This window comes from Akebia trifoliata, chromosome 12 (genome assembly GCF_017979445.1).
Source record: "Akebia trifoliata isolate Shusen 1 chromosome 12, ASM1797944v1, whole genome shotgun sequence".
Classification (NCBI taxonomy): domain Eukaryota; kingdom Viridiplantae; phylum Streptophyta; class Magnoliopsida; order Ranunculales; family Lardizabalaceae; genus Akebia; species Akebia trifoliata.
The window spans coordinates 5,184,911-5,208,912 of NC_141386.1; the positions used below are offsets into that span (position 1 = coordinate 5,184,911).

At 36.0% G+C, this 24,002-nt stretch overlaps 1 protein-coding gene across 1 annotated transcript; it reads right to left on the reverse strand.

Annotated features, from left to right (window-relative positions):
* Positions 1-2,562: 2,562 nt before the first annotated feature.
* On the reverse strand, positions 2,563-22,012 carry LOC147388755 (uncharacterized). Its single transcript, XM_086417617.1, has 12 exons — positions 21,854-22,012; positions 21,436-21,563; positions 21,204-21,266; positions 19,322-19,443; positions 18,155-18,270; positions 17,242-18,049; positions 15,755-16,483; positions 14,541-14,762; positions 14,359-14,454; positions 14,065-14,259; positions 13,857-13,970; positions 2,563-3,050 (listed from the first exon to the last, which is right to left on the reverse strand). Exons 1-12 carry the CDS (start codon positions 21,952-21,954, stop codon positions 2,790-2,792), a joined length of 2,955 nt encoding a protein of 984 aa, XP_086273743.1. The 5' UTR covers positions 21,955-22,012; the 3' UTR covers positions 2,563-2,789.
* Positions 22,013-24,002: the final 1,990 nt, after the last annotated feature.

Sequence of the window (24,002 nt, forward strand, 5' to 3'; positions counted from 1 at the left end):
TAGAAAATAGTATAACAACTCTCCCAAGTTTAGGAAGGCGTGCGTGATCATTGATTCACGACAAACCCCATAAACAAATTTCTTTTGCGTTGTTTGTATAAATAATGCATTTGTTTGATTGAATTTGGGAGATTAATGGCATCCCAGCTCAGAACGTTTTTACTTAGTCTATTAGTGGATTGGGCTTGAATTGTATCGTAACGATGACAACTTTATTAGATCAAGACCCTACTCGAGCCAAGTTATTAAATTTAGAGTTCAAGATTTGATATGATCTGATACAAATAATAATAAAAAAATCAATTCTTTTGTATCGAACATAATCCAATCCAGTATGATTCATGGTTTTAAAACTCAGTTTCACGTCTCGTCCATGCCAGATATCCGATACGTTTGAGACATCTCATTCAACAATGAGAAAAATGAACTTACGGTTTTAAATCTTGTCCGTCAGTCCGTGTAGTCCATGCCTAATACCGAGACAATTCGGTTGATACGTCTCGGTCTCGGACGAGTTTTGAAACCATGGTATGATTTGAAAAAAGTCTCATATTATTCTTATCAAGTCCGTATTATATCAAGATATATGATTAAAATCCAATATCGATTCAATAAACTGTCAAATAAGACCATTGTTGGATCATGTACTGAACCAAACCCAAATCATTAATCTGGAACCTATTATTTGGATCAGTATCAGGTATATGATCCGATCCGTTGGCAGTCCTAGTTTATACCATTGGTGGGTCCCCAATGATACCGAGAATAATTTGTGGCCCAAACCTTAGATTCGAACTATCATTACAAACGGGCCGCAATAAAGAGGACATGGGCTTGAGTTTATCTGACAAACATGATGGCTCTTGTAAAAGTAAAAAAAAAGTTTGGAGTCTCGTACAGCACTCACATGTACGAAGCCTATCAAAGGAGGGCCCACCTCCCACCGGCCACCAAGTGGGGGAGGACAGGTGGTGGTTGAAGCACTGGGTACAGTACCTATTAGTCAAACCACTGCTATCAATGGGTCGGGTCGGATCCAATCCGTTTTAATCCAATAACTTTTGATCTAGAATCACAATTTGGATTCCAATAAGGATCTAATTTGATAACATATCGGATTGGTTCTGGATCAAACAAGTCCTAATCCGATAGAACCTGATACGGATAAAATGTGAGAAAGCATTTAAATTATATTACATATTTTTATTTTTTTATTAATATTTTGTATATAACTTATTTGATATTATCCGGCCCAATCCAATTGTTGGCCAGATTTGGATCACATAATAATGATCCAACTAGGGTCTAACCCAATTATTATCAGATAAATTTTGAGTTTAGTCTGTTTCCTATCAGTTGATCACAGATTAACCCAGGTCCGACCGATTGACAACCCTAAGTTCAAACCGACAGAATCAAATAAATTTCCAATGAGACGACCATTATTTTAAATGCATCGAAGGATCCTAAAAGAAGCCACTTAGTCAAAGTAAGCATGTTTTTGTTGGGTAACTGTCAAATTCCTTGGTCTAAAGGTTCTACCCATCCTAGCCACGTGGTTGAATCAACGTCAAAGGCGGATCAATTCTTGTTCCTTCAATTAATTCAAAACATCTCAATCGACTTTCCTAAATCGTCGACTATAGAAGCAACAACTCCTACATTTTCTCAGATAGATCCTAATAGGCACCTAATTCTATTCTTAAAGCACCTCACACTGCTATAAGCTACGAGTACTAGAATCAGATGTATGAGGGGAAGGAGCAATTTCTCTGAAATATGAGAATAGAAACTAAATTTTGATGGAACCTCAAGAACAAATACATGTCAAGGACCCACTCTAGTAGTTTCCCCTACCTAGGGAAAATCATTCTTCTATTATTAGCAGCTCCATGTGAGAATCTTCTTAGTGGAGTTCAGCTATATAAAGTGTCAAATTCTCTGAAATGGCCAATAATTCATGAGTATCAAACTATGCATGACAAGACCATAACAAAGTCATAATACACTAAAAGGAATTGAGTTACAAAGCAACTCACAGATATTGGCTTTCTACATCAATGCAAGTGATTGGTGTTGGAAAACATGATGGGACTTGACTTAAGTGCAACACTTCTTTTCTAAATGAAATCCACATGGAAGCTATTGTGAGCATGGTTTTAAATCTCATCCGAAACCGAGATGACTCAGCCCGAGCCATCTCAGTATCGTCCATGAACAGGATGTATACAAGACATATCACAAGTGCAAAATCTCACTGGAGAAACGAGATGACTCGATGATATTTTGAAAATCTCATCCAAGTCAACCGGGATTTTGTATCTTTTATGTAAAATAATTAATTTTTAAAATTTTAAATACTTATTATATAAATAAACTATGATTTTATTTCTAAACATCTTCTAATCTACCTTAATTTCTATAATAATAAAAATTATAATTATTTTCATATAAATATTATGAATTATAAACTGAATTAAATGTCTTATCTTGTCTGAGATGAGTTGACTCGTCCAAGACAACTCGGTCTCATCCATGAAAGTGATGAGACGTCAAACCGAGTTTTGAAACCATGATTGTAAGCTCTTTTTTCTCAAACATTCAGTTTTACAAATTATGCAAATTGACTTTCAATACAATAAATCCAAACACGAACAAAAATTAGGGCTTGCTACCAAAATAAGGAAAAGTAATATTACAAGTTCGGAAGTGGTTGTCGTAATCTAAGAACAGTAGGAGAAAAAATTGGAAGTCGGTGGAGTTAAAAGAGTCTAAATGAAAGTTGGGACTCACCTCCATTTGTCTCTCAATTCCTTCTTCTCAGACAAGACCCATGTTACAAAGATTGCCGCAATGAGAGCAACAATTGTGATGAGGAGCAGAGCATAGCTGAAATCCTCTGTGAGTGAGTCATATGTTCTTGAGGGTGCAACCCTAGTAAAAAAGAGATCCACTCCATATGCAAAGACAAGACTGGTGGATTCCAGCTTAGCAGGAACTGTGACTATGCCTCGAAGCCCACCCACCTGAAGTGAGTGTGTCACATAAGACTGCAAAAAAAAAAAATAACAAAATGTATTAGGTATCAGTATAAACTAATCTATGTGATGCAGACCAATCTCATTATTTCATTTAGGGCCAGAATTTTGTGTCAAAAATAATTGGGATGTCTTATTTCTGACAACGAAAGAAATCAAATTCAATAGTGTACCATTCTGACAGACACCAAAAGATATACAATTCCTACATGATTTGAGCAAAGGTAAGACCAACTAACGGACAAGGTAAGAGTTGATGGACATTACTGTGGATTTAATTTAAAGGATATAACAGCTGTTACAATGCCAACAGTCCAATATCGTTACTGGTAAATTCCATTAAAATATTAGTGTCTAGCAAAATAACAGTAACAATCACCTTACCATTAAACCTTAATAATGAGTCAACGACAAGTTTCTAGTTAGTTTACAATTTTAGTCTAATTTAGTTTCTAATTTGAGTATCAGATGGTTTCCCTTCTCGGATTGCCATAGTTAACTATAGTAGGATGATATTTTGAAAAGCAATTGTGAGAGGTATAGGGAGGCCAGAGTTCTATACAAGAGCTTCTTCTATCTTAGATCTAGTTTGAACCTGAGTAATATTATATATCATCATTCATCATCATCAAAGCCTTGACCCAAAATTACAGGTAGGCTGAACAAACCTCATTCCTCCATTCAATTAACTGTAAACCCGTATTTTGTTAATTCAAGTGTGTTCATATTTGCTCTCACTTCCACAATCAACGTCCTTCTTGGTCTTTCTGTCGCTCCAATAGAACCTTAACTTGCATGTTACTTCTAATTGTGGATTGTTATCAGTCTCTTCATTGCACATGACTAAACCATCTCAATCGACCTTCCCTTACCTTATCACCTATTGGGGATCCTACATTTCCATGGCTGCTATCATTCTAATTTTATCTTTTAGTCTTTCCACTCATCCATGTCACATTCTTCAACACTACTACAAATATATCATTTCATAATCGCCCAACGTTCAACTCACAAAGCATATCTATCATGCCTTATTTCTGTCATTTACAATTTCCCTTTTATTTGTATTGGGATGCATCAGTAACCAGCACTCCTCCAACCCTAAACTCTTTTGACATCTTCTTCCTCAATCCTTCCATTATCATGAATGATAGAACCAACGAAACAACAATGGTTGCTTTGTATTTCATAGCCATCAATGTTCACAAGTTCTTCCTCTCTGTCTATCATTACTAAATTTGCGCTCAACTCTATTTTGGTCTATTCTAAGGCTCTTGGACTCCACATCAACTCTCGATCTAGACTCATCAACTAATACTACATCATCTGCAAATATCATACACCAAAGAACCTACTCTTAATTATGAGTAGTCCTTCATCAATAACAAGAGCAAACATATAAGGACTCAAAGTCAAGCCCTTTCTAAACAACTAAAAAATCGAGAATTCCTTAATCTCCTAACATTTGTTCCTGCACTAGTCATAGCTTTCTCATACATATTCTTAGTTATGTCAATATATCCCACTTGGGACCAATTTCTTTCCAATTCACAACAAACTAACTACTAGCTAGTTTGTTAGTCGTTTCGTGCCTTCTCCAAGTCAATAAAAACCATGTTGAGATTCTTGCCCTATTCTACAATCTTCTACATCATTGACCTCCTTGGCATAAATCCAAATTGGTTCTTTGATATCTTTGTTTTTTCCTTTGCTCTTAGTTCCATCTTGCTTTCTCATACTTCTATAGCATGACTCATACGTACAAAGCCATGAAAGTTCGTGCAACTTTATAAATCTCCTTTGTTCTTACATATAGGTAAGACGGTATTTTCTGTCCATTAATTAGGTGTCTTTTGTCTTCAAAACATTACTCAACAATGTAACTAGCCAAGATAATCCAATATTTTATGGATTTCCAAACATCTATTTGAACACCATTTGATTCTAAAGCCTTCATATTTTCCAAAGTTGATTTGGACCCTAATTTTACGGGAATATGTGTGCTCTCTCATCCCCCATGCATCTCTTCCTAGTCCCTAAGCCTCAAACATATATATATATATATATATATATATATATATATATATATATATATATATATATATCTCCCTAGTCCCTCAAATATATATATATGGGGGGCATTCGAGGGACATATCCAAAAACAAAGTAAAAGACAAAACAAGAGGTCCGTTGGATCTGGATAGATTAGGCGGCTAAGATGTTTTTCTAGTTGAAATATTGTTTTACAACTCTGTAAAGAAAAATCAGATTTGTTTAAAATGTGATATTTGCAAATACCTACCTACAAAATTAGAAAATGCTTTTACAAAAGCAACGTATACTTTTAAAATATAAATCGATTGCTTGCAAATACCTCCCTCTCTCTCTCTCTAAGAGATTGCTTGCAAAATCGATTTGCTTACATATATCAATTGATTTTACAAAACCAATGTATGATTTTGGAGCTTTCGGCATTGCAGACAGTCACACCTGTTTGTGGACACTTTGATTTTTCATTTGCATCTACATGGTGCACCCCGATAGTCGTGCATTCGCCACTGGAAACCAGGACAAGACCTGCCACATTTGGGATGTTCAGAACCTCTCCAAATTTGTTGATATCCTCAACAAAAACCTTGGAGCTATTTGGTCAATCCACTTCATCTCTGATGGGCAATTAAAGATAATGGTAGAGCCTACTAATTTTGTCCACGTCTATGATGCAAATAAGGGGTATGAGAAGCAGCAAGAGATTGGTTTTTTTGGTCAGGTATCTAGTGTGGCTTTCAATCCAGATACAAAGTCCACTAGATACGCTACATATGGTGCCGTCAGTTTGGTCGGTGCAAGAACTACTCATATCATGACTCTTTATTTTGAGATATACCTTCAAGCTACATATAATCAAACCACAATTCCTATGACTAACAATTGAAATTTGGCTCCAATACTTGTGTATTTGGCAAGCATAGGGTGACACAACTCAAGTTACAAGTAGAAAAAACAAGAGTTGTGAAATTCAGCTATTATGTAGCTTGATTTGAACTGGTTCTGTTTTTTTTTTTTTTAATTTTTGGTCTTCAATAATGCTGCATATTTAATGTCTTTAAAAAGGAAGGGATTGTACAAGGAAATGCAATGGGTTAACTCCACCTGCAACACCTTATACTACTTAAAAGCCCTTAAAATTACCCAGAAAGTTCTTAAAGCTTTATTGCTTCTTTCCCCATAGGATTTACTCTACTTGCATCCACCATTGTTCTCCCCAAAAGCTTGTATAAGTAAGTTCATCTTTTTAATTCCCTTAAACAACTATCGAGTATTTTTAAAACTTTTCCACATAAAATTTGCATAAAGAAATTGTAAAAATTTTGAGAGTATAATACAAACTACAAAGAGAGAGGTATTTGCAAACAATCGATTTATGTTTTACAAGCATACACTGATTTTGTAAAAGCATTATCTGATTTTCTAAGGAAGTGTTTGCAAATATCATGCTTTTAACAAATCTGATTTTGCCTTACACCTGTAAAGCAACGTTTCAGTTAAAAAAACATCTTGGCCGTTTAATCTGTCCAGATCCAACGAATCTCTTACTTTGTCTTTTGCTTTGCTTTTTGATGTCCTACGAATGCCTCATATATATATATATATATATATATGTTCTTCATTTAGTCATTTTTGGATACAAGCATGCCATACTTCTATCTTTTTTTATTTTTACCAAAATCATCTCGTCTTCATCGTTAATGTATCTAGCAATATCAAAATTTCTTTTCTCTAATTTGAGCCATATTGTAGACATCTTCTCTCTCTTCTAAACTATCATATAGATTGCTCTTCTTTTCAAAACTTGTGTCCTCAATCTCCAAAATGTCTTTTTGAGTTCACAGGAAGCACCGTCATAATCTAAATCCTGATGCCAAATGTTTGGAGTCAACTAAACAAATCCTCCTCCATTCAATTTTGGCTAAAGCTAAAGCCATGTTTCTTGTCAATTCAAGTGTGTTCATATCCAATCTATCTACCTCCATCCATATCATTTTAGTCTTCATTTCGATCAATTAGAACCTTCCATTTCCAAGTTCCTTCTAATTGGGGCTACTATTGGTCTTTGGTGCACATGAACAAACCACAATAGACCCTTGGTTTTTCTTTTTGAAGGTAAAACCACAATAGACTTTCCCTTGGCATATTACTTATTAGGGTTAATCCTACTTTTTCATGAATGCGATCGATTCTAATTTTATCTTAGTCTTTGTACTCATCCATCTCAGCATCCTCGTCTTTGCTACACTCAATCCATGAACATGTCCTTCCTTGATTGCCTAACATTTAGCTCCATATGAAACATAGTAAAGTTTATTGATGTCTTACACTATTATAAAATTTTCCTCTTAATTTGATTGGGATGAGTTTGCCAGATAGCACTCTAGAAGCACACCCCAACTTTAATCATCTAGCTCTCATTCTATAGACAACATCATTTTCAATCTCTCGATCCTTAATAGTACCAAGGTAACAAAAACAGTAGCTTAGGGACATTCCTCTCCATCAATTCAATTGAACCTTCCTCTCTATATTTGTCATTACTAAAAGTTGCACTTCATATTCTGCCTTCGTCATATTCAGTGTCGTCAAAAAACTGTGCCTAGTACCCGCTTTGGCCACCTCGACCATCTAAGAGCCTAAACCCTACCTGCTTAAAACGGAATTTCAAAAACTAGGATTAAAATGATAATATTATGTAATTGTTTTTTCGAAGAAATCGTGGTCTAAGGAGGTATTTAATCAATTTCCAAATATAAGGGGTGTCTCAAATATTCATTCAAACTTGGATACGCATGTCTAAAATTAAAAGACATTTGAGAGGAGGCATTGAATTGCTTGAATATTGGCAGTTACATGATTTTTATTTTGCTTATACATTAGTTGTATTGACTTACCAGCTTGCTTGGTAGTTCGTATTATCTTGATAATGACATATTTCCATTATTTTTTTCTCATTTTTTTTTGCATCACCTTTGCTACATATAGAAAATTGCAATATTTTATGTCATTTAAGCCCCGCTTAGGCCCCACCTTACACTTCTAACAATCTTGGTCATATTATTCCAAAACCCTTGGGACTCCAAAGTTCTAGTGTTGCATTGACTACTATAGATGGTGCAAAACAATCAATTCACATCCATACCACATGGACTAACCATGAGTGAGGAGACAACACAGTCAATGTGGAGGGACAAAGAGAGCGTCGGTTTGAAGGTCAAGAGTTTATCACAATCCATGCGATCACACATTCTATTTCCTTCACATAAGAGTTCATCACATATTTTGGGTCATCGGGTGAGAAAGAGGCATTTTAATCATTAACATCTTTTGGCCTATAAAAATGATTTTAGTGCGCAAAAGAAGGGGGCTCACTCGCTAACCCCAACCCCTCTCTCTCTCTCTCTCTCTCTCTCTCTCTCTCTCTCTCATGGAACACCCCTTTCATTTTCTTCCCCTTTGACTTGTGCAACAATTGCCAAACAACCGTCTCCATGTACATTCATTTAAGACCTTATCCACCAAAACCCCAAAAAACTTCTTCTATTAGTACCATCAATCCACTCGATATCATCTGTGAATAATATAGTCAAAAGACCTACTCTTGAATATGAGCATGCATTTCATCACAACTAGAGCAAACACACATTAGAAGGTTGAAGGTAATGAACCAAACCTTGCTAGGGAAATGGTGATGGCGGTTAGGAGAGGAAATTAATAGTTTATGGAGGAAGGTGGTGGTTGCAAAATTAGGCGAGTTGCCGTTTGATTGGGAGAGTAGAGACTCGAGATCACAATTTGGCTGTGGTGTGCGCAAAGGTATCCTGAAAGTTCTTCTGGAATTCCGTACAAGAATCAAGTATATTCTTGGATCGGGGGGATAGAGTGCAATTTTGGGAAGACATTTGGTGTGGAGAGACCCCTCTTATGTTGAGGTTTCCTCAACTGTACTTACTTTCGACTAAGAAAGGGTTACTGGTAAGCCCTTTCTTAGCCAAGAGGGGGGAGTTAGAGGCTGGGATTTGGGATTTAGAAGAAATATAAATGATTGGGAAATGGAAGGGGTGGCTTTGTTGCTTCGTGGTCCTGAAGGGATGAGGCATACGGCGGAGGTAGAGGATGGTTGGAGTTGGGGTGCTAGTTGGTCAGGGATATTCTCAGTATCTTCCTTCTACCAATCATTGTCGAAGCCAGAAGAGGGGTTCTCGGTGAAAGAGGTGTGGGGTCAAAAAGTTCCAACGAAGGTGGTTTTCTTTATTTGGGGTGTTGTGTTACGAAGGAATCTGACTATGGACCAACTCATAATTAGAGGAGTCTTTGGGCCGAATGCTTGATTACTTTGCTTGCGCGATGGGGAAACCATTTATCACATTATTCTTCATTGTGTGTTTTCAAGGCAGATTTGGAACTCCTTCCTTGCGAGATTTAGCGTGGAGGGGTGTCTTCCTTCAATTGTTTTGGAATTATTTCAGTGCACGCAAGAGTAGGGGAGACCATTTTGGGGGGCGAAGAGGGTGTTGTGGAAGCTTTTGCCATTTGCAATCTCATGGGTTATCTGGAAGGAGCGGAATAGTAGGTGCTTTGAAGGTAGAGGAGTAAGATTTCTGAAGGCAATTATGTCGGTCCTTTCTTGCCTATTCTTTTGGTCTAAGATCTTAGTTGAGTTCAAGGGTGTTTTTTTTTGAAGATTTTGTAGCTCGTTGGAATTGGGTGTGTGATATTTTGCTTGTTCTTAATTCCTTTCTTGCTTTCCTTGTGTTCTTCTTGTTGGTCTTCTTAACAATCTTATGAATAAATCTCGCTTATCTATCCCAAAAATATATATAGACTCAAAGTCGATGCATAGTGTAAACGATTCTATCATACATTTAAAATGAAAATGTATCCACTTGGACTCATTTCTTTCTTCATACCCAACCATATTAACTCTTTACGTACTTTTCATACGCTTTCCTAAGTCAATAAAAATCACGTGGGGGTTCTTCCTTCTTTCTAATAGTTTAAAAATTTATACGATTTCTATATCTTTCCTCAAATTTTTAACATGCTTTCTTTCATATGTGTAGTGGAAAGCAAGCTAGCACGATTTCTTTATCGATGTACCTAAAATTGTCATGCTTTCAACACAAATTTCCTAACTTAGGTCTTTAGTTGTAAATTACTATAAACCCAAAGTTTCTATAATTCATATTTTACGAAAGAAGGTACATAAAGTGGTTTGACACCAAATTTCACCAAAAATTCCCCCACATTTACATATAACCTTACCATTATCAAGGTCATTGTCATCAAAACAAATAAAATTACAATCACATGACCTCCCCACCCCAATAACCATGCCAGTCAATTTTCTAAAATTAAAAAAATATCCTTTTATAAAGTTATCTTCCCTTAATTAATATTTCAAACTACAAAAAAGCCCTAACAATTACTATTACAATCCTACCATACCTATAACCACGTTAGTTAGTTGTCTAAAATTACAAAAGTCTCATTTTATTATGTTATCTACAAAATCGCCTTTGTTACTATTCTAACTTACATAAAGGGCCCTATAATATGTTAAATGATAAGATGTGATATAAAATTAGATTACCTATTTGAAAATTTTAAAAAAACTTTTGTATGTAATTGCAAAAAGTTTTAATCATGCATAAATCCTAATTTTAGTTATACACGTGTACTTGCACATGACACATACTAGTGTGTATATATATAGAACAGCGTTCGGTAAAAAAAGTGGATGGAGAAAGACGAAGTTAAAGAAGGTATTGTGGGATTTTATAAGAGCTTATATTCAGAAGATCACTTTTCTAGGCTTCTGTTAGATGGGCTGGATTTTGATACCATCTCATAGGAGCAGAAATAATGGTTGGAGAGACCGTTTGAGGAGGATGAGGTGTTCAATATCATCAAAGAGTTGAGCCCAGACAAAGCTCCCAGCCCAGATGGCTATTCAATGAGTTTCTTCAAATCGTGCTGGGAAGTAATTAAGATAGACTTGTTGGCGATTTTGGCAGCATTTTACCTTAACGGGGTTCTAGATTTTTGAGCTAACAATACCTTCATTGCTCTAATCCCTAAAGAAGGGGTGGAGGATATGTCGGATTTCAGACCCATTAGTCTTGTTAGTGCCATGTACAAGATTATCTCAAAAGTATTTGCTACAAGGTTAATGGGGGTGATGTATTATCAGTCAAGCTCAAGGGGCGTTTGTGATGGGAAAACAGATTATGGATGGTGTGTTGATAGCTAATGAAGGCATCGACTCAAGGATACGTTCTCAGATTCCAGGGGTAGTGTGTAAGGTGGATTTAGAAAAGGCTTATGACGGCGTTAGTCGGAACTGTTTGAGGTATTTGTTGGCTCGTATGGGTTTTGGGTAGTTGTCGATCAAGTGGGTGATGAAGTGTGTTTTTATTCCGTCCTTTTCCATCTTGGTTAATGGATCCCCGATGGGGTTCTTCAAGAGGTCAAGGGGATTTAGACATGGGGCCCCTTTGTCTCCCCTTCCTTTTCGTCATTTTGGCCGAAGCATTTCAGGAAGATGGTCATTAAAGCAGTGGACAATGGAGATTTAGCGGGATTCAGAGCATCAGAAGATAGCCCTCTAGTGCCTTTCCTTCAATTTGAGGACGACAGAGTTTTTCTTGGATGCATCTTTGCAGCAAATTTGGGTGTTTCAAGGCCGTTTCTAGTATTCTGTTAAACTCTAGAAAAAGCAAATTTTTCGTGGTAGGAGAGGTGGAGGATTTGGACGATTTCGGAGCTAATTTGGGGTGCAAAATGGAAGTCCTCCCTACGTCTTACTTGGGTTTGCCCTTGGGGGCTTCTTACAATTGCAAAGCGATTTGGGACCCAGTCACGGAAAAAGTTGGTAGGAGGTTGTCTTCGTGGAAAGCTCACTATTTGTCAAAAGGGGGTTAAGTTGACGTTGATTAACAGTACCTTGTTGAGCATTCCGTCACACTTCTTGTCTCATTTTTTCTATGCCCGCTAGTGTGGAGGTCAAATTAAGAAAGTTGTTCAGGGATTTTCTATGGCATGATATGAAAGGTAAGAGAAAGTTTCATTTGGTAAGATGGAGTGGAATATGACGGCCAAAGAAAAATGGGGGTCTTGGGATCAAAAACCTGAAGATGGTGAATAAAGCGTTCCTTGGGAAATGGTTATGGAGGTTTGAGAAGGATAGTCTATGGAGAAAGGTCATCATAGTCAAATTTGGTGAGAAACCTCTCGGTTGGGAGAGTGGCAAGGTGGGTACGTCTTATGGCTGTGGAGTTTGGAAAGGTATTTAACGCATTTCACCCCTATTTCACATCAACATATCCTTCAAGGTTGGGGATAGCTCGATGTGCTTCTGGGAGGACGTTTGATGCGATTCTGTGAGTCTCCAAGCGTGGTTCCCTGGATTGTTCTTTATCTCTTTGAAAAAAGAGAGGTGTGGCAGATTTTTTGGACCGCTCCTCAATTGGGATGTCTTGGGACTTGGGTTTTAGAAGATCACTCAATGATTGGGAGATCGAGGATGTTCTAGGTCTCTTGGGTGTGCTTGGAGTGGTGGCGGGTAACCTAGTAGGCGAGGATGAGAGAGTTTGGAGTTTAGATAAGAGATGCATATTTTCGATCAAATCTTTCTACTTCAAAATACTAAACCCGCTAGGTACATCTTCGTGTAGAGAGGTTTGGGGAGCTAAAATTCCGTCCAAGATTGCTTTCTTTGTCTGGGTGGGAGTTCAAGGCAAATTGTTAACATTGAATAACCTTACGAAAAGGGGGATCATTTTGGCCAACTTTTGTAGTCTTCGCAAGTCGGATGGGGAATCGGTGAATCACATCCTCCTTCATTGTGAGTATGCTCATAAGGTTTGGTCTCATTTCCTTTACTTATTGGGCTCGGTGGGGTGCATGCCTAAGTCCCTATGGAATGTGCTCGATTGTTGGGCCCACCAGGGAGCAAGTTTCCAAGACTTTAAGAGGAAACTCCGATTTTTGCTATCTTTTGCAATTTGGTGGAGTCTATGGGGCGAAGGGAACAACAGGGTCTTTGAGAATCATGTTTGTGTAGTTCAGTATGTGAACATTGATATCCTAGGCCTTTTGTTTCATTGGAGCTTGTTGTTTATTAAAGTGAGAGTGATTCACTTTGAAGACTTTGTGGGGAGGTGGGATTGTGTTTGTAATCGTTAGTAGTAGTCCATAACAACCTCCAAGAGGTGTCATTTGGATGCATTTGCTTTTCTATTTCTTTTTCCTCTTTCTATTGTTATCCTTTGGGGTTTTAGGTCTCCTCAACCGCCCCCATTAATAAAAACTTCTTTATTTATAAAAAAAACGTTGTCTTATATGGCTAAAAAGTTTCGGAAAGGGCTGATTTTTTGAGGATGATCTCACCATGAAAAGTGGTTTACAAACTAACGGTGAAAATTGACAGTCCACGATTCTTCAACTTGTAAACTAGGGTTAGAAATTTCAGAATGGGCTGATTTTTTGTGAGGATGATCTCACCATAAAGATCATCCTCACAAAAAATCAGGTCATTCCGAAACTTTTAGCCCACATAGGACAACACCTTGTATATAACTTTGTCTACAATGTTGTCCACCGAACCTGACCCATATTATATAAATAATTCATCTTTTGATCAAATAATTGTTCTTATAACTGCATAACAATCTACCACAAAATATCAGCTATCTTCCCAAAGCTTCTAAAGCAAGACACAATCTCAAGAACCATAATAAATAGAGAAAGAAGCAGGTAATGCACCTGAGGAATAATCGGCAATGAATCTGTCAAAGGTAAGATTCCCTCTTCTTTCTCTGATTGCGAGGGATTGATCGATCGACGAGGATCCAGAAACCGCTTATCGAGTGCCAATACCTGCAAACATGTAATGTTTTAAAATTCCGTGGCCGCAATAGGTCAAAATACGATGAATTCAGGAATCTTGATTTTCTTAAAAATTTAAACTAACCTGATCACCAATGGTGCCAATAAGAAGTTGCTTAGAAGTGATTCCTTTGGCTGTTGATGTCACTGCCATTGTCTTCACAGAATGGGTGAAAAAATAACTCTGAGATTTAACCACAACCTCTGGTCTAGAATATGAAGAAATTGGTGAAGTAAGATTATGTTTTCCAAGAATAAGCTTCCAAACATCTTTGTTATCCTGTTGACAGTAATAAGTTTGAAAAAATGAGATTAATCCAGAGGAACAACACAAGGCAGTGCAAAATAATGTGGAATAATTAATTTCGAAGGTGTTTACCGCCCGAGACTGATCATAGATTTCAATGACTGACATCTCATATCTATGTGCTCTAAGATCAAAGTAGTGGTAGACAACCCAGTTCTCACTAAAGACCTTCACATAAAAAAAGGTAAAATCAGTTCCTTCACTCATAACAAGGCATGGAGACGAAGATGGAGATGAAAACTAAAACCACTTACAGCATGGACAGGACCCTGCGATCCAAGGTGAGTCACACGGTGCAATATACGGCCAGTTATAGTATCGATAAGATATACAACCAACCAGGATTCCTCAGGACTAGCTGAACCAATTTCACCAGCCGCTTTAGGTGCAACAGTGGCAACAAAAAGCAGATTTTTCGATATATATTTATACAACACATCTTGATCCCCTATTACCTTGGCTTGAGTATGAACCACCTGGAAAAACATACGCAACAAAAGATTGTAAAGTTTATAATACAATGCAAAGCATTAAGAACAGCCTCATAAAAAATAAAAATAAAAATAAAAACTGTGTAACAAGAATACTCTATTGAATAAACAACACACATGCACACAACCTTTTGTTGGGCATGCATGTTAGACACTTACCAATACGATGACAAAATCTTAACTTACTATTACGTTTGGTTTTTATTAGTCTATGTAACAATTATAAAGTACAGCATACGCACATATATCTATAGTAGTTCTTACATATGTTTTAATTTTATTAGGCCTATATTTATCTAATACAATAATATGGCATAACCATAAACGTAGAGGTGCATTGAGTTCTAGGTAACTGCATTTCATAGATACAAATAGCTACCAAGATAGGATACAAAGGTATAAAACATGTACTTCTTGGATGGTGTTTAGAACGTAGTATATGTCTATATTGATATAACCTATGTACAAGATCAATGCAGCGAGAAGTTCCCTCCAAGTTCACATTACCACAGCATGAAAAAGACAAGGATGTCAAACAAGCCTCCAATGTTACAATAAGAAAAATAATAGAAGAACCAAGGGTTGAAAGATCATGAATGAAAATACGTATACTATATTACTAATCTCAAGTCAAAGGAGGTATGTGGTTAAGATGCATCACATATAAAGCTGATGACTGATGAAATTGAACTTCAGAAGGAAAATTTTAGTCGGGAAGGTTTGACACAATCCTGATCTAATGCATCCTTGATGTGAAATTCCCCATTTCCTCACTCAAATATTTGAATTGGAAAATTAATGTACACTAACAAGTGATCTATTTTGTGGGTGGAAGGTAATTCCCAAGAATTGTAATCTTTTGAGAATAAGTGTTTCTACTTTTAGGGCTGATGACTTACTTCTTAGAGGCCCACCTTACATAATCTTACTAATAGAACAGGAAGAACTTCAAGGATTATATTGAAATTAATGTGCACCTCATTCGACTTCCTTGTTGCAGTAATAATCTTCTCCGATTCTGAGGGGAATATAACCGACCACAGCTCTTTGGAGTTAAAGCAGTATTCATCAGCTACTTCAAGAATGCAGTTGTGCTGTAATACATACCCTCTAATAATGTCTTTGCCATCTTCAATCAAGTACCAGTACAAGTTCGAGAGCTCAGGTTGAACGATATTGAGAGCCTCAGGAGTTCTTGGATATAAATATGCATGTTTCTTAGCATCTATAAGAAGATGGAGCCGTTGTTCTGTTGAATCTGTAAATGGTAGTGGAATAACTTGTGCAATGGAATGAGATAGACTTAAAGAGTTAAGCTCCTTCCCAGTATAAGAATCAACAAAAGTGAGTACACCCGATGCATCAGAACTATGTCCACATCTACCAACTATAAGAACAGATGGATTCTCGTCCATTGCATGATGATGAGGAATCTGCCACTGATATATATTCAGCCCAGTTGGATTTTGACAGGCATCTGATCTGCGAAGAGAAGGGATTAGATGGGACCACACGACGCGTCCATCTCCAGTGTGCAAAGCAAAAAGCTTCCCCGCTCTAGTGAGTACTATTAGCAGCTTTCGAAAACCATTGTGGTCCCGCGTCATTTTGTTCCTCTCGGAGCTTTTTAGCCTCATTCCTTGCATAGTCGCTATGTCATCAGGGCTTGCAAGCATTAGAGTTCCTTTGAGTTTCAATATATGTCCCTTTCATAACATAACATGATAGTGATGAAATAGTGTCAGCAGTGGACTGATCAAAGATACATATCTTCAATTTGAAATAATACATTAAAGATAATAATAACAGTTAAAGATTTCTTTTAAAAATATAAAGGTTTTCTGGTCTTGTCACATCGGAAGCGATGCCCTGCTATTTCCACAATAGGTAAGGCAACTAGTTTCTTGAGAAATGATTTTCAATGATTAGGAAAATAAGAGAAAAAGCTCGAACCAAAAAAAAGGAGCAAATGTAAGTAACAAGATTCAAATTCTCTTTAAAATCATTACTTGAAAGTACACTAAGGAAACAGAGATAATCGATATCTTAGATGTTTGTAGAAAGAGGGTATGTAACAGTATGTTTACCAGACATACCCTCAGGAATGTATGAAAGGCCAGGATCAAACTCTGTGTCTGTTCGATGGAAGTAGTAATACCTTTTATCGGAAAGGAGTTAGGCAGGCCCCAACAGATTCTATTAATTTACAAATGAATGTAAATCTAAAGTATTTATAACGACTAGCGTCATCTTCAATGAATTAAGAGAGATCACAAGAAATTTGACAATCGGGATTACAGAAAGTAGATATAATTATGTAAAGTCTGCTGATTTGCTAGCATCTCTCCAAGCGCAACAGATTTCCCATGGAGATAGAAACGGTTTCTTTACATGCGAGTGACATCAATTCTAAAGTGCTGAACTAGTTCTACTTCTAGGGCATTCCTGAAAGAGAGAATCATACCTTGAGCCATTCAAGGAGGTTATGCTCCCCTTTAGCAACTGATACTCCTTTCTTTTCTACAGGAAGTTCTGATGTTGTCATATCTATAATTGAAGCAAGTCCATCCTCCCTACTCCAAACAATCTCACCTTGTTGCAGCAACAATAGGGAATGATCTTCCATGACAACCAAAGCCCTAAACCCAGGAGACCTATTTGTCCGAACATAATTGTTTACGAAAATCTGCTGCACACGCCCCCTCTGACGGTCTATCTCATAGCTTTCCTCAAGTAAATCAGTACTCCAGTCATTTTCAAGCTTTACAGTGAGGTGAACCTTACTTCCACCAGGCTGAATTAAAGCAAAAGCTTGCTGGCCTTCCAAGAATGGAAGTGAGTCACTAACAACAGCTGGATAATGAATTTTCTCTACCACCTCTAGTTTGCCTCCACCTACCACTCTTACGAACACAATAAATGAATTAACTTTTATAGAAAGCATGTCCGTAAGCTTTGAAGGCAATATACTGGCCACCCCAGAAAAATCATCTACAATATCTGAAATGTGTGTCTGATGCAAGTTAATCTCTCCACCCTGAAAGCTTATTGACACTAATATCGATCTGGTTGCATCCAATGCCACTAGTGTTTCACGGGAAACAAAGGACAAATCCCCAGAAAATCCACCATGAAAGTCAGCACTGCTTATCTTTAGTACCTCACCATTTTTAGCATTAATTTGATATCTAACAAACTTCGATGAGCCAACAAATCCTACAGCATATATGATATCACTGTCAAGAGGCTGAAAAACTTGCTGAATGTCTGAGCTGCAAATATAGTAGAAAACAGATAGGTAAATAAGAGATATAAAGGCCATGATATCGATGGACTGAAGAATAACATCTAACTAGTTACATATGAACTAAACTAACCTTTCGATAGCCAATTCCCTCCTCCAAATAACCTCACCATCTATGCTTGAAACAGCATGGAGACAACCATTACCAAAAACAAGAATTATGCTATCCTTGTCTATTTTAAAGTTCACCTGCAAGGGTAATAAAATGAAATATCAGCTTTGTTTAATGTCAAGTTGTAGAAAAAATTTGGAGAACTGAATAAAGAACTGTGCGACAAAGATAAACGAGAAAGATCAGACAAAACCACACAAAATGGTCAGTGTATGCAAGGCTCAAATTTCATCCTGGGGGAATGTTTCAGTCAATGAAAATCGAAATGGAACAAAAAAAATCTGAAATAAAATTTCAAAACATTGACCAAAAACAGTATTTTAGTGATAAATATCGTTAAAAATAAATGCATTAAATTCTAAAAGGAATTCAACAATTCATACTCAATGTATCACACTTTTCACATCAATATGGACCCGATAGACTTTGATATGCTGAGAAAATACTAAGTTTGATACCAATGAAGTATGTTAAGTTTGTCTTCTTGATACTTTTTTTTTATAGGTAAGAAGGTGAAGGCAGAGTTTTGATCCTGGGTCTGTGCTATTACCTAATTTCAAGAAAATAATAATTTAAACTACAACCATACTCGATTATGGTACTGTTTTTAAAAGTTGGAAGAATCTTTAGTGATAATCCAAGTCTAGTCACATTTCTGTTGAACTCTTCAATCAGCATCCCATTTCTAAAGCATTAACAAATGTTTGATTGAACTAGATTTTCCACTCTTCAACAAATCTATCCACATCAATAATTCATTCAAATTTTTGTCTTTAAGAGTGCTTCTTTTATGCATTTCAATAATCTAAAGAACAAATGCTTAAAAAAAACATTTTTTTTTCTCAGATTGTTTCAACCAAAATATTCCAAGACAAACAAAATAGTGCAAGGAGGACCAAAACCTTTCGAAACATTCCGCCGAAACTTTCATTCCATGAATGCTTCGTCTCAGAATGTTCATATAAAGGAATGACAGACGAAAAATTCTGAGACAAAATGCAGTTTTGAACCTTTGAGTCTACATAAACTGAGTAAAGAACTCAGTGTGTGAGAGTGAGAGAGCAAAACAAAAAAATAGTAACAACAAAGAAGGTCAAGTTAAGTCATTGTAGTATGTCATTTACTAACCGGTATAGATAACAAAGACTTTGAGGGATTTGAACCCTGAAGGAAAGATTCCCACATCATCTGTCCATCAGGAAGGTTCCACGCTCTTAAAATGCTACCCTCTGATGAAAGGGTAATGACATCTGAAAGAAGTAAAGAAACAATTCAGACATTTAATAAACTACTCAAATTGAACTTAAATCGATGATAACTTTGAAGTAGAAAATGCTCACAGCCTTAAATGGATAATAATAGAAAGAAAGAAAAGCATCAATGTAAGAAATAAAAAGAGTGCTCCTCAGGAACATAGCAAGGATATCCTCTATCAGAATTGATCATTTTTCCACTAAACTCCAGCAATAAAGTATAGTAGGTAACTACAGCAACCACTGTACAGTATTTTATTTTTTTCTATCATAAAAATGAAAGGAAAAGGCATCCAAAACATAAATACAAAAAATATAAGACCACTAAGCCTTAAGTTCTTTTCAAATTCATTGAATGAGTACATAGGAAAGGAACCAACCTTCCAGAATTCTATATTCCCTTTTAATAACTAAATGCAGGTCAACGTCAGCCGCTGACACTGATGTGATAGAGAGTAATCATACTACTAACATCCATTCATGAGTGGGCAGAGTCGCTTGGAAAGCACATTTATTAAAAATCAACACATGTTGAGGTTTTCATAATCCTGAAATATGCAAATGCAATTTTGGATTAAGGTTTCTATTAGGAAACTGGTAATTTGATGTAATAGGACATAACGATGCTATTTGAGATGTTTATCCAAAATTCCAAATGCCAGGAAGTCAACAACTTATATTTTGTTTATCGGAAACAAAACAGAAGCTAGAAAATCAAGAGAAATAACACAGTCAACAAATTAGTGAAGCAGAATATAAGGCAAAGCCACTTCACCCACTACCATGTACAAGTAGATATAAATTAGGTATTATTGAAGATTAAGGACTCAAGTTTTTCAGAACCTATATAGCTAGCTTAAGATGACAAGAGAACACTTCATATCACCTCCAATCTCGTCTTTCATCAACGTATAAAGTAGATTTTGGTTCACTATCCTGTCAGAAGAAAGGTGTTTTTTTATGGGTAAGCTGGACTTGAACCGACAACCTCAAAGACACACAGCAATATGTGAACCATTTGAGCTATTAGTCTAGCCCATGTCATAGGAAAGGAGTTCAACAAAGATAAATTTTAGTTCCTTCCCTAATGAAATGTCAGTTTTAACAATTTTACATGCAAACCCCCCTCGGCAAAAACAATTTAACTAACTCACAAAAGTACCTTGAACAATGAGCAACCAGTTCCAATTTGAGGGAGAACTGTACGTAGCTTGCATTGGCACTATTCTTATATAAAATATGTAGCTTGCATTAGTTCTTTTCTTTACATGCAAAAGGATATACGTGTGATCTTTACTTCTAATCTTATGTTTTATGTCACAATACTCCCACAAAGATCCATGAGGTCATTATGTCCATTATAAGGCTTATATTTTCTCGGAGCGGGATTTTTTAGGAATTTCGAGGAGTATTTTTTGATGATTTGTTATTAAAATAGGATCTTTTATGCAATGCTCAAGTGATCTATAGTTTGTTGTTCTTGTATCTTTGTGGCTTTCCACCTTTCTTTTGCCTTTCTATCAATAAAATCTTCTATCTATCAACAAAAAAAAAAAATTGCTAAGGAAACACACGATTCACCCATTAACTCTCTCTATCTCCTTCACGAATTACAAGACCAATTCAAGGGCAGCCCATGGAAGAAAAAGACTTTAGTTCTGTACCCGCAAAAACAATAGACTGCCCAATGTTCCAAATAAATTTTTTTGCAAATATAAGGAAATTGGTATAACATATATTTATGGAAAGAAATTTACATTTTCCGAGAGCAATATCAATTGCATCAATTGTGTCATTGTTCCCAAGGACATGTCTCCAAACTGCATCAACCAAAAAAGAGAAAAAGTGAACAAAAAGAAAATTAAGTCATATCGACTTCTATTAACAAAATAAACCAATAAAAACTATAAATTTTCTAAACCAAAACCAAATCATATTAAACTAACTAAGAAGAAACACCCGGAAATTGGAACGAAAAGACAAACATACATATGTCACCCTTGCGGAGATCAAGAGACGCAATCACATTCTCGTCTGTTGAGACCACAACACGCTTTCTTCCCGCCTTTTGAGTGTGAAAAACTGCTTGCTTTACTTTTCCTATATACTTATGATGCCTACAAAGCAAATTCAACGATGAATTTCATTCTTATAAAAAGGAAAACTATCTGAAAATTTTGAAAAAAAAAATCTTCTCTAAATTATCTGCAAGATCAGTAGCAAATTAAGAAAGTTCTGTAAATTAACGAACTAGAAGGAAAGAGTGAGAATCATGAAGAAGTAGAGTTGCACAGAAACAGCGATTAAAAATGATCGATTGAACTAGAAACAAATCAAATTCAGTAAATCAAACACAAGAAACAATAAAATCAAACAAGATGAGAAGGAAGAGTGAGAGAAGACGCACCAATCCATGAGGCCTGCTTGATCTTCGTACAGAGCAAAGCTAGGGTTTGCAGAGACGAAGAGAAGGAGAAAAATGAGAGAAACCCTAATCGCCATGGCCATGTCGATTTGTTCTCTCTTTCTCAGAATCTAAAAGATGGGAGAGTTGGATCCGGAGAATTTGTACTTTGGAAAACTCAGCCGTGCACACGTGCCGATGAGTGAGTTTCAATTACCTACGGCTGCGATTGGTACTAGACCGCACAGGTGCGGATGGACTCAGGTTTAAATTCAATAACTCACGATTCGGATTGGCCCGGTTAATTTTCTTATAAAAATAAACCAAGTCAGACCATGGTTCGCTTCGGTTCAGTACGGTCGAGTCGAATTTTATTTATTAAAATAATTTTAAATGAACATTTTAATTAGTCTACTTGCACCCAAAAAAATTCATTCATATTCCATTATGTAATATTTGATTTTTATAAATTGATAAAATTATTTTTGTACATTTAGACTTTGATTATGAAATAATTTTGTTTATCAAAATCATATTTTTGTATTTTAGAAAAAAAATATATAATTTGTTTTATATAGGAGGATCTACATACATAATCTATAATAATTTGGGCATAATTTTGTCATATAGATTCAAATACAATAATTTCAAAAGCTTTGGAAAGAAGACTCTGAGAGCTACATGAAAAAAGGCCCAAGTGCTCATTCCATAATCATGATTTTGAAGTTATGGCAAAAAAGAATTTTAATGTACTTAGGATTCTTAATTCAATTAAGAAGTAATTAGGATTTTACTATTTTTAGGCTTATTATAAATAGTATTTATTATTTATAGTAATTACATCAATTAGAATAGGATTTGGTTTCTTTCTTCTTCTATAAATAGAGTGGAAAATAAGGAAAAAGTAATTATTTCTCCATTATTGTATTTTATTCTTCATCTGTGATGTGTTTGGATTATTTTCTATAAAGATTTTGCATTAAAATTTATATGCACACATCCTTTATCATCTTAAAAGTAAAATAGTGCATGTATTTTTTTTTTATATAACGTAATGCTTGGTATCCTACAAATCATTTGAATTTGCAAATGATTTGTAGTTCAAATGTTTTACAATGCAAATGTTCTGTAATGAAAATCTACTATTGCTTCGGTAGGCATTGGAAAATCTCTTACAAAATCATTTGTTTGTGTTTGGCTGATATTCTCAATACAAATATTTTACAATGATTTCTTGTTAAAATAAAACATTGAAATAATTCAACTTATTCTACCTCATTTAAAAAATTACTAATTACAAAAAAGACCTAGTAATTGGAACATTAATATACATAAATTTATAATAATAAAAAATATCCTTATCAAAAGTCTGGTAACCTATATATTTAAATTACAAAATATATATATTATACCTTCATGTGTGTTGCTATAATGTGGAAACCATTTTCGTCACACAAAAACAATAAGGGCACGAGTCACAAAGAAGCGAAAGAAGGGCCCACTTAAATTTACAAGTCAGTCAGTAAAACATGAAAAAATCAAGCCAAGTCCGTTATAGTTAGAAGAAAAATTGTAGTTTATATCCCTGCCATAAAGAGTACGAAGCACGATTTCAATTGAGCACCAAAAGCACAGGTATTTCGTCAAAAGTATTAGAAGGCCAATGCACTTATATCAAGGTGTCAAGAATGATGTCATTAAGTAATTACAAATCATGATGAAAGTTGAAGATGCATGTTTTAACACCTAAGTAAGGCCAGGGAATAACAAGAAAGGAATTAAACCTAAAAATCACATAAGTAGAATGTAAGTTTGATACAAACTAAGAACACCCAAAAAAATATAATACGGTAGAACCTTAGGTTGATGAGTGTAGGACTACAAGCTACGATCAGCTTAAAGGAAACCAACTACATTGATCAAACCTCGACTCAGATTTAGAGTTTGTAGCCTACTATTAGCCCCCTAACTTGTGAGCACGGAAGGGTTGCGTGTCAGAGGCTATACTGCACGCATCAGTAAGCTATGTGGGCAAGGTAGTTAGCCGTGTGGGTTGAACAGCATGCCGGGCGAACAGGGCAGCGAGCCATGTGAGCGGGGCAACAAGCCGTGTGGGGCATGCAGTGTGTTGTGAGAGCTACACATGATGACG